Here is a 12,241-nt window from a genome sequence, read left to right on the forward strand (position 1 = left end):
CACATGACCACACACACAACACACTCATACACACAACACACACTCATACACACATGGACACACACTCATGCATACACACACAACACACACTCATACACACATGACCACACACTCATGCACACACACAACACAACACAACACACTCATACACATATGGACACATACACTTATGCACACACACACACAAAACACACATACATACACACATAGACATATGTACATGGACACACATGCATTCATACACACATGGACACACACTGCACAAAGAGACTGAAACTTATCCTTCATGAGACAATCATGTGAGACATTTACTTCAACAATCATAAAACTTAATATAAGAAAGGAATTAAACTCGACCACTCCCGGAGAAGGAAATCCATGCATATTTCTTCTGTAAAATTCAGAGACAATTACAAAACAAATTTGTTCCTGTGACACAGAAGGCCAAATGACAGCTGTGGCATGTTTACCTTACTAAAGACCATGTGGAAAACGGGGTGTAACGATGTCCTCCTGATGGCCGGGGTGGTATTCACAGACATTCTCCACATAAACGAGATAACCTGACCACTAGACTGCGGGCCTGCTCTCCACCACTGCAGAAGCAGCCGAGGCAGCAGCCCAGGTCACTGCCCAGCAGCAGGAGTGGCCAGAGCTAATCTCTGAGGGGTCCATGGGCCGCGTGGCTGCCTGACACAGCCATGCCTGAGAGCATCTCTGCTCTCTCCAGCCTGTGTGCACCAAGTAGGACACGACCCAGGCAGGGCCAACAGTCGGGGGTCGGGGGGAGCCCAGTCCTAAGGATGCCTGCCATCAGTTTTATGGGGCCAGTGTAGCTAACCCTAAAGGAACTGAGGGTGGGAAGCATGGTGTCATATCTGTCACTCAAATTAAGACTGACCATGAATAGAAGGTAAAATGACTGCAATGGCAAAGTCATGCAATATCCCATCACAACACACACAGAACATGACCCTAGATACCTACACCCGTGCGTAGGACTCAGGGCTAATAGAACTCAGAGTCCCATAACGAAGCCTGTACATGCCTTTCCAAGAGAGCTCGGGACACAGATTTCTTCACATGGTAACATCTTACAAGTCACACAACCAGAGATCGCCACACTCATTCTCCCGTGTATTTAGTTTATTTTCTGATGCAAACACAGCAGAGATTCCTGTCACCAGGAAAAAGCTGGTCCAGAATCCATACTAAGGCTATCCTGATTTTATTTTTCCCGCCATAGCCCAGTTTTCTGAGGCCACACAGTTGTCATAAACCAAGAAGGATTTACTTCATTGGTTGGTTATAAACAGTAAGAGGGAAGAAATTAGCGATCTCATAGCCCTGCCTTGTGACTACAGGAGGGCTCAGCTATGTAAAGTTGTCTTGGATGTTTGAGACCCTAGGCCTTATCCACAGAATGCCAAAAAATGGAGGAGGGGAGGCTGAGGAGGAGGAAAAGAAGAGAAACTTGCTTTCTTAAATCCTACACCTCTGTTAAGGAGAAAAATAAAAATCCACCCACCCATATTTCTTCTCATACAAAGTTACTGGTTAACTGTGGTGGTGGTGGTAGGGGTGTGGATGTGAAAAGGTAATTGATTTATAAAGATGTTTCTATAGGGAAATTCACATTAAAATAAAAAAATGTCTGGGCTGGAGAGATAGCTCAGAGGTTAAGAGCACTGTCTGCTCTTCCTGTGGTCCTGAATTCAATTCCCAGCAACCACATGGTGGCTCACAACCATCTATACTGAGATCTGGTGCCCTCCTCTGACATGCAGGCAGAACAGTGTATACATAATAAATAAATCTTTAAAAATAATGGCTCCAAAATCACAGGCCTTATCCTTTTCTTTGTACAATAAAAACACACCCTAACATGTTTGGTCCCCTCTAGCAAGCTCACATCCTATAAAAGGCTGAAGAAACTTGGATCACACTGTGATGAATCGAGGGTGAGCACATCTTTCTACTTCCTCTACTCCAACTCTACGGGTAGTAGGGACCCCCACCCCAGGAGGACAGGCATGACCATGGCACCTGCCATGACAGGCCTTTCTCGTGATGAGAGGTGGGTGTCTCTGAAATAAAGAGGCATGGGCTAAGTCAGGCATGGTGATACATGCCTCTAATCCCAAAACATTAGATGAGAAGATCATGAGTTTGAGGCCAGTCCAGGCTAAAGAGCTGGGCCCTTTTTCAAAACAAAGCAAAGTTAAAAGTGTGGTAGTGCATGCCTTTAATCCCATCACTAAGGAGGTGGAGGCAGGCAGATCTCCTCTGAGTTCGAAGCCAGCCTGGTCTACAGAGTGAGTTCCAGGACAGCCAGGGCTACAGAGAAACCCTGTCTCAAAACAAAAACAAATTGGAAACCACTCTGCAATAGCCCAGGGTGCTTGGGTGCTCAGGAGCTTGATATCATTTTACTGCCCAGTGGTAGACAGCTTGCCTGGTACAATGAGGCCCAGGGACACAGCCAACAAATGCATGCACAGGAGTGTATACACACACACACACACACACACACACACACACACACACACACACACTGTAAACTTGGGTGCTTCTAATGAAGTTCAGTGGTAAAGAATATAAAAAGGGCCTATAGTGTAATCAGCATCTGGGATAGCTTTGTCCTCCCACACAGAGCATTCTCTTCTACCTCTTCCACAGACAGCTAAGAACTGCTAGTTACATTATTGTTTTAAACAGTAGCGCATTCCAGTGCCTTCCTTTTTAAAGAAGTAAATATTAAAAAAAAAAAAAACCTATAGAGCAATAATACAATATGAAAGACCACTATGTCCGTTTTTAGGAGGCTTTTAAAACTCTAGAGCTCAGGGTGGGGACATCAGTCAGTAGTATAGTACCTACCTAGCATTTGGGAGGGCCTGAGTTCAATCCATAAGATAGTAAAAGATGATAAAAGTCAATTGTTCTATCTAACCGGCCTATAAAAACCTATGAATGCTCTCCAACAGAAAGTTTGTGCTACAGGTAATTAACAGAGGTGGGATTTGAACCCAAGCACCTCGGGTATTTAATCCCTGCACATAACCTCTCTTGACTTTGAACCTTCACCAAATGCTGCCATGTTCCAAAATGTACAGTATACAATCACTATTTACTTATCCAATAGAGCTTCAGTGCAACAATTAAGTGTAAGAGAGAGCAGAGCGACTGCTCAGTGTGCCAGTTAAAACAAAAACGAATATTCATTAGTGATTCTAAATGTATCTGAAGCTTTGGCCCCTGTTGCTGGTAGAGTTCATGCTAGGCAAACTCTCTACCCTGGGTTAAACCTCCCTGCTGGTGCGACTCTCTTATGAAATCTAGATTTACTTGTGGACTTGTAGACTGTCTCTGAAGATAATAACCAGATCACAAAACAGGATTCCTATGACCACTGGCAGTAATCTACCAGGGAGAGCATTCTGAGCTTCAGCAGCAAGGGTGTCAGAACCCCTGCAGCCACCCACGCTCCTGCTGAGAGCCTCCCCAGCAGAGTCTGGGCAGCTCTAAAGAACCTGGAACTTTCCAAAGTGCTTAGGAAAACCCAGAACTAACAGAAGATTTCTCCTGAGTAGATACACTGTTATTACTCAAGAGCCAGATCGCATGCAAACCTGTAATCCCGGTACCCAAGAGACTATGGCAGAAGGATGGTGAAAAAGAGACCAGTCAAAAGTGAGCTAGCTCAAGGATACTGGGGCTTACAGAGCAAGAGCCTCCCTCAACCAACCAACAACAACAAATAATAACAAGAACAACAACAATGAAAATCACTACTACTAAAAATAACATAATGAAAAACACATTGTCTCTCCCGCTCAAACAATGCAGACTATAACCATGATCTGCTCAGATGTCTGGGATGAAGACGAGAAAGGAAGCGCCAAAGTCTAGAATAAAAAGGAACCCTTGCATCATGCAGAGCCCACAGTTTCTGGGTGACTCGCTTTCCACTTCAACAATCACTGTGACATCCATACGTGTTTCTTCTTGTAGGCCCAGAAAAGTGAGAGGTGGATGCAATCTCAGACTGTGAATATTTACAGCAGCCTGGGCTCAGATGAGCAGGTTATCAGTAAAAACTATGATTTCAGTTCCCTCTCTACAGAAAAAGTAGCACAAGCATTATTAATTTTGTAATACATATTATATATGTAAACACACACACATACACACACAAACATAAGATGTATATATGTGTATATATCCTTGTTCCTTTGACAAACATGTTTTGTTGCTGCTTGGGGATTATTTAAGGGTGAAATAATTTTCTCTATATTGGTTAACATGAGGAACAATACTAGGTCTGCAGAAGTTTAATATGCTCATTTTCATCTTCTGAGTCATAGATGCTCATTTGTAAAGTCTAAGACATGGTCTACAAGTCTTTACTTGGCTGTTGTAATAACATGACAAGAAGGATAGAAGAGGGAAAAAGCAATTCTTTGTAATCACTGGAGTGCCACATGCCTCCTAAGTAAAAACAACTCACCATACGTAAGGCATCAAAGCTTAGAGTTGTACCACGGTACTGTCACCCTCACTGTATGGAGGTAAAAACTGAGGCTTAAGGGTATGAATGTACTTTCCCCAAGTCACACAGCTAGTAAGTGAGGCAACCAGGACTCACAGCCTCCTTTGTCACCTTGTGAGCTGGTAACAACAATTTAATTGAATGCCAATTCCGGTGCTAATCCACATCCTCCTTAAATTCGAAATTTCAGGTTCCATGCTTACATATTCAAAACATCTTAAAGCCTATCTTTAGCTTCAAGGCAGTTTTGTCTCAAAAGTACCAGGTTCCGGTGTTCCGGGTATCTCCAGCCTGGGCGTTAGTCCCATGCTTTAGAGGGAAGAGACAAATGACTTTACTCCGTGTTCTTTTGAAGAGGGAGAGCCTAACGAACTCACAGAACAGCTAACACGGGGGATTGCCACTTCCGCCTGACAGGCCACCTGAGGGGCTGCTGGGACAGCCGGTGGCTACAGGGCTATCCACCAGCCCCCACTATCAAGTGACCAGACTTCTGTCCAGAGTCAAGCCTTCCAACTACCATCATTTCCCTTTCCTGCATCTGTCCTCCTGTTATTCACAACTAGTTTCTTAAAAGTCTACAAACTAGTAACTCCAGCATGGTTATATTTTTGTTCAGTCCTAGAAAGCATTTTTATTAAAAAAACAAAAACAAAACAAAACAAAAACTTGCAGGTACACTTGAAAACAAAAGTGTTCTGTTTGTAAATCTAATTTCCAGATTATTTCTGGGATGTTCCAACTACTTTATTTCTCATTTCTCATACTTTACACAATGAATATACAGAATTACCTGAATCTTAGCTTCAGATACAGGCATGCACACGCATGCACGCACGCACGCACACCACACGCACGCATGCGCGCGCACACACACACACACACACACACACACACACACGGCATCTGGAAACAGTAGACAAATGCACAAAATATCTCCGTGCTCAGACATCCTGTGAGTCCCCTTCCGGAGCTTTCCTGCAGCATTATTCACAGGCACAATCAGCACAATGCATAATACATCACTTGTTTTTCAGCTCTATTCGAAAATCTCAGTTCATTCAACAACAACAACAAAGAGCCCCGAAGCTGGAACACTCGAGGTGGGAGAACCATGCTTACAGACTCCATTCTTCCTGCCAAGAGCTCAATGCTCAGAACAGACCAGTGTTTCCAAATAATCTTTTGGCAATAACTGCAAGAAAAAACAAACAGGAAATAAAACCACACATTTACCTGTACCTAGCACTCCAGAGGTGAGGCGTCGGTGAAGGAAGAAATTCTAGCTCATCTTCTGAAACTTTCTGTCTTTAAAGGACTGCGGAGTCTTCCTTCCTCCGGGCTGTCAGGTAAGGACCCCTCCATGTCTCTGCTGTTTGCTTCAGTAGTTTTTCCCAGTGAAACTCTCCTCATTTGCATAAAGCCTAACTTGTAGCCTATAGGACGTTTTGAGTAGCTACTTGTTAAACTGGCTGTCTTGACATGCTCTTTCAAGCATGACATCATAAATCTCCATGGAAACCTCAACCCCACCTGTCTACATGCCAATGTTACCTGTCAAGCAAAGACTTAAACAATCCTCCGAAATTGTTCACTAATGAAACCTTTTCAGAGGGGCTTGATCACCACGGTGTAATTAGTGCTGTGGGCAGCGACACAGCCAAGACTGGTGGCTTCATTTTCAAAGCCTGGGCTGTTTTGCAGAAAACAATGATCAAAATTATAGGCATTCGTTAATCTGCCCCTCCCTGTCTAACAATGCAGTTAATCAGTGGAAGAGGAAGAAAAAAAATCACAGTGGCACACATGAGCCTCTCTCTGCCAGGTCAAGTTACTTTGAAAAACCTTCAATCTACACTTGTAAAGGTTTTTCCCGCTCTGCTCTCCCACCAACCCCCTACCTACTTTTAACCAGGAAAACCTGCAAAACAGGTTCCTTACCTGAGCAAGTGTGTCTGTGTGTGCCTGTGCAGCTGTGTGGTTTCCCCTGGCCTGTGGCTGCAGAGGTGGTAGGAGGAGGTGCAGAAACGTTTAACTCTTTCCTAGCATGAACGTGCATGTCTTCCAAGTTTATGTAAATAACTGAACTAACACAGAACTTAGCCTTTGGAGGAACGTTCTGTAAAAGACACTCAAGCTTTTATGCACTTATGCAATTTTCACTAGCTCAAATTTTGTAAAGGTTCAAATGACTTTTAGTTCTGTACATGAGTGTTTTGCTTGCTTGTCTGTCTGTCTGTGTACCATGTGTGTGCCCCACGGCCTGAAGAAGACAGCTGTGAGCTACTACTCGAGTCCTGAGCCAGGGCCCTAGGCAAAATCAACATATGTTCCAAACCATTAAGCCATCTCTCCAGCTTCACTATCTCCTTGGGTTTTGTTTTTTTTGTTTTTTGTTTGTTTTTTGATGAAATATGTACTGCTTACCAAAAGATTTGGACATATTTCTGACCAATTTGTCCTGAAACCCTCTTGGTTATGATGCTGAACTCATCATTCCTTCTTTCCATTACCAAATGTGGTATAGACACCATATATTCTCCAGGTTTAAACTGTTGACACCAGGTAAGAGAAAGGTTTGCATGGATCTTGTCCAAATCCACCAGGGCTTATGAACCATTATCAATTGGCTGTGAGGCGCCTCAGCATGAAGGGCTTCAGTGAGATGAGGGTTCGGACACAGCACCGCACTGCTGGATGCACCTGAGCCTGCAGCAAACTGCAAAAGGCTCAGCAGCACTGGCCCCCAAAGGCCCAAGAGCAAGCCTTAGTTAACCTTTACACCATGCCAGGCTCACGCTGTCCTCCACTGAGAGCAAAGCGCTGGCTTCAAAAACTCAGAACGGCTCTTTCCGTTAAGGGGCTTTGGATCCCATCCACTGACAATTCTGAGTTCTGCGTTGCCCCGGTTCACAGTCAACAAATAGGACATTTCCTCTGAAGGGAACCAGGAACTAGCCAGGTTAATACAACACCTTGGGCTGGAGTACTCCTGGGAGGCAAGACTATTGTCAGAGATTCAATTACTGCCTCTGTGAGTTGAAAATACAGCCAGATGAAGCCCGAGCTTAGGCTTCACCCAATGGGGGCACAAACACAATGCCAGACGAACAAAACCAAGACAGAACTAGATCTGGGTTTTATTTGGTAGAATCTGCAGATGGAGTGGAGACCCTATTCAATTACAGTTATTCCTCAACGTTCCATTAGAGAGGAGCATGTGAACGGAGGTTCAGCAGGCAGAGTGGTTATAATGGGCCAAATTTTCCCTTTGGCTTATTTTGGAAATGACAGTATCTCAGCTTTTGCTTACTTAAGTCAAGCTTGGAAATGAGATTCAAAAAAAAAAAAAAATCAGCATGTGAAAGGCACATGGGAATAATTACAAAAATAAGTCAGAGGCAAAAGCCAGGATTAACCCATTCACAGGCAGGCAAGCAGAGGTAAATTCTGGGGATGACATCATTGTGGGATGTGGGAACTGTGCCTGTTTTGATGTGGGCTAGTTTCATGCCCCAGCAATCTAAGCAACAAGGACAACACATGAGAGCTGGCACAGATGCTGAGACTTGATTTGAGGTGGCCTGGCCAATAAGGACTTCTTTTACAGCCCCCAAATGAGGGGAACACAGAGCGCCAACACTTTAATAATACTATCATGCTCTTAGTAAACTAGTAACCAAGTTCAGGCATTTAAAAAAAGTAATGGTTTGTATGTGAAATGTCTCCTACAGGTTTGTGTTTGAACTCTCCAGTTATGAGAGGCTGTGGCAAGTTCGGTAGAGCCTAGCTGGGGCCTTGGGGAGGGTCTTAATGGTTATGCTTTAGCCTCCCTCCACATTCCCCCCACCTCCTTCCTTGGTCCCTGCCAGAATACCAGAAAGCAGCCTCACGTTCTGCCGCCATAGCTGCACGTCTTCCCTACCACGATGGACAGTGCTTCGAACCAAGAACCAAAATAAATCTTCCCTCTCTTCAGTGGGTTCTTACATCAGTTGTAATAAGGAGAAAAATAACTAATATGATAATTTGTTTTGTTTCTACATTTAGCAACATCACAGACATCTAAAATTGACTCAAGAGAGCAAATAACACTCTCAAATTTGTTTCAACAAATCTATGTTGTAACAGACAAAGAGAAGGGCTCACTCAGAAATAAAGCCTCTGAGAAATGAAAGAAGTGTCTGATAAAAGAAGTTTCCTACATGCGACTTACAAACTGTCATTCAGCAAAAGGCACTTCAGTGTCCTTGTTAAAATAATCACTCCTTACTTCCTTTATCCTTCACAGCCTCATGAATACAGGAGGGACCAACACTCCCACTTTCCTGATAGGCAGGCTCAAAGCGATTAAGTTGGGTGGCTCTCCCACAGACACTGGAGTCTCAATATAAACCTGGGTGGGCCCAAGGTTTAACCCAGAATGCCTGTGCTTAACCATTGGTCCTAGCTTAATTAATCTACTTTGAGCAGGATATGAAAATACTGAAGAAATGAGGCTGGGCCCTGTGGAGCTCTTCCAACTTTAATGTTCTTACTGGATTGCAAAGAGCAGACTTTCTATGGATCACCAGACATCCTGGGTGAAGAGATGCTTGGGATTCTGGAACTGTTTAGCCAGGAAGAGTCTAAGATGGAGGCCCAGCTAGGGAGTGTCTAAGATGAAAGTCTAAGATGGATGTAGCAGCAGCAACAGTGGCTGGGCAGAGGGAAGGCATTGACCTGCTCTGGGCTGCATGAAAGCCATCAGGGACAGCACAAACAGGGCTAACACATCATAACTCAGAGCTCAGCCCTCATAACCCCAGGACCAGTGATCCCAAGGATGAAGGTAAGGCTAATGAAATACCAGTCTCCAGAAATCTCTGTAACCTGGTCCAAAGAAACACTGATAGCCACTAAAAGAAACACGAACAATTTTGTAAGTAGAAATCTTACTTTAGGTGTCACCAAAAGAAAATCAGCATTTGAAATTTTTAAGGAAATGGTGGAGCCCAACCCTGGTGATCCTTCTTCATCCCACCAGGCCTTGATCCTCAGGCAGTTATTGGACGCCTTTGAGTTCTTTTAGAACCACCCATGCTCATTTTACTACTGCTTAATGGTGCTAGGGGGAGAGTTAATTTTGTGTAGCCACTTGGCTATGCTGTGGTGCCTAAGTGTTCCAACAAACACTGGTCAGGATTTTGCTGGGAAGGAACTTCTCAGACATGAGTCATATCAGCCCTTTGGGTGTTAGTGAAGCAGACTACCCTCCGGATTGAATCAGTGGAAGGTTTAAAGAGCAAGGCTGAGCTTTGCTGAAGAGAGAGCATTTTGCTGTTTCTTCCCTTGTTCTGCAGAACCCTGACTGGTGTATTTCATGACTCCAGGCTGCATGTATGCAGTCTGGGTTCTGGCATAGAATCCAGTTCTCATGGTCTCTAAGTGTCTAAGTCGCTTACCTGGAGCCACCTCCTGCTATTGCAAATACACCTTGTCAAGACCTGAACTCAAGTGCCTGTCAAGTTGTGCTTGGCATGACATGTACTCAGAGATTAATAGACAGATTCATGATCAAATTAAAATGAAGAGTAATAACAGGAATATTTAAGGTTAATAACTGAACTCTCCTACCAAAATCTACACTGTCTCTGGGCATGGTGAGGCATGCTGACAGTCTTAGTACTCAGCAGCAGAAGCCAGACTGGCCTACAAAGCAGTCCCAGGCTAGCCAGGGCTCATAGAGAAACATTAAATTTTAACTCATTTCGGGCTGGTGAGATGGCTCAGTAGAAAAAGGGACCTGAAGCCAAAACTGACCACCTGACATTGGAGCTACAGAATGCACATGGGAGAAGGAGAAAGTGCCTTGTGAAATTTGTTCTCTGACCTCTATGTGTACACATACACACCTAATAAACAAACCAACAAAGAAAAATGAAAAGACTAGTAAAAATTAAACTTGGGCTGGAGAGATGGCTCGAGAATTGAGAGCATTTGTTGCTCTTGTAGAAGATCTGGGTTCAGTTCTGAGTTCCCACATATTGGCCCACAGCCACCTAATTCCAGTTCTAGGGGATCCAATACCCTCTTCTGACATCCATGGGAACCAGACAAACACATGGGCCAAATACACACGTGCAGGCAAAACACTCATACACATAAGATTAAATCTTTTTAAAAACTAAACTCATTTCAAGAAATTATAAAGGATAAGATAAATTTTTAAAACTAGTAAAAGATATTGTTTAAGATAGATTCTAAAACCAAAGAGATTGCTTGAAAAAAAAAAAAAAAGTAAGCTGATTCTTGATAAAAAAATAATTTTAAAAAGTACACCTGAGAAAAAGCATGAAAATATTTGCTCTCTAGTACTTATATGGGTCAAAATTACTGATACTAACGATAAGGAACGTACAGATGTTTTGTGAAATAACGGAGAAAGGATTGGATGAAAAGACTTGGGAGGTGCATGCTGGTCTTTGGACAATAATGCTTCTCATACTGTTTATATTTAGCATAGGACAGTGTTCTGGTTCCATAGAAATAACTGCAGAGAAAGGAAGGGACAAAGAAATGGAGTAAAAGAGGGTGAAAAAAAAGGAGAAAAAGAGGGTGGGTGCCAAACACAGGAAAATCTCACCACTCTCACAGCACACTGGGCCGCCAGTGTCTCGCACACCTCATTTCCTGTAGTCACCACATCTGCTCAGCCTTCAGTTCCTCACCTTGGTGCCAGCTAAGCAGCATCTCTGACCACCATTAGGAGCCAAAAAAAATGCTTATGAAACCAAGTCACTGCACATTACATTCATGCAAAAATACTTCCTTGGTTCAAGATTTGGCAGGTCAATACCTGGTGATATTTGCCCCAGACTCTCAAAAAAATCAAGCCCTCAGCTCTAAGTTCCATCCCATAGACGGAGAACATGCAAGGCTCAGCTTCACCTCCACTCAAAGACAGGCTGGTGGGTGGTCCTGGAAAGCCCCAGATAAGGGAACTGGAAGGACGGAGAAAGGGCAGACCTGATATGCCAAAGATAACTGAGATGAGAATGCAAAGTGAGGGTGCAGGACAGCTGGGAGACAGCAGGTCGGAGAGGCTGCAAACAGATGCTTTCCAATGCTGTTGAACCTCAGACTGAAGACATGGTGTTTCCCCACTCAATCTGTCCCCAGCAACAGACCCCAGGAATTGACACCATTGTTGGGGATGATCTGGTGCAGTGTGTATTCAGAGGCTGACTGCTGTGCTGAGATCTGGTTGCGGGCATTGTCATTTCTATGAAGAATCAGTCTCCAGTCTCTCCGTAGTGTAAAGGATGCTCCCGAATTATCTCTGAATGGTTAATAAAAAGCTGAAGTGCCAATGACTGGGCAGAGAGGACAGGAGGTGGGACTTCGTCTTGGGGAGGGCATCTCAAGTAGAGGGGGAGGAGGTTGCCATGAGGACAGAGAGGTACTGCAGAGGCAGCCAAGGTGAGGCTGAGATGGCAAGTAACAGACTGGCAAGTAGCCACACTAGCATAACTGGGTTAGAACAGATGAGTATCTGCCCAGTCACAGAGCTGAAGCTTGCTGAATAAATCTAACAGGCCTCTGTGTCAATTATTCGGGAGCTATGGCCGGTATTAGAAAAGCCCCTACTAAAACAATCCAACAGCATGATGTCAGTTCTGCCCTGTCATTATTGCTTCTTTTTTCCTT

The 12,241-nt window shown here is 44.0% G+C and overlaps 1 protein-coding gene across 12 annotated transcripts in view; it reads right to left on the bottom strand.

Moving 5' to 3' along the window:
- Kiaa1217 (KIAA1217 ortholog) overlaps positions 1-12,241 on the bottom strand; it is a 456,742-nt gene that overhangs the window by 248,237 nt on the left and 196,264 nt on the right. The window contains exon 1 of one of the 12 annotated variants that reach the window (XM_055593724.1): positions 5,789-5,867. The exons of 10 other annotated variants lie outside the window; for them this stretch is intronic. Coding sequence is in view for 1 of the 2 variants with exons in the window: in XM_055593723.1 (XP_055449698.1) it covers positions 5,675-5,683 (9 nt within the window). In the remaining variant the exon portion in view is untranslated. Of the gene's footprint in view, positions 1-5,674; positions 5,726-5,788; positions 5,868-12,241 lie in introns of those variants that run through there. One more of the 12 variants, XM_055593723.1, reaches the window with a different exon arrangement.

The sequence above is a fragment of the Psammomys obesus genome, unplaced genomic scaffold (assembly GCF_907164565.1).
Source record: "Psammomys obesus unplaced genomic scaffold, mPsaObe1.curated_primary_1811, whole genome shotgun sequence".
In the NCBI taxonomy this organism is placed as follows: Eukaryota; Metazoa; Chordata; class Mammalia; order Rodentia; family Muridae; genus Psammomys; species Psammomys obesus.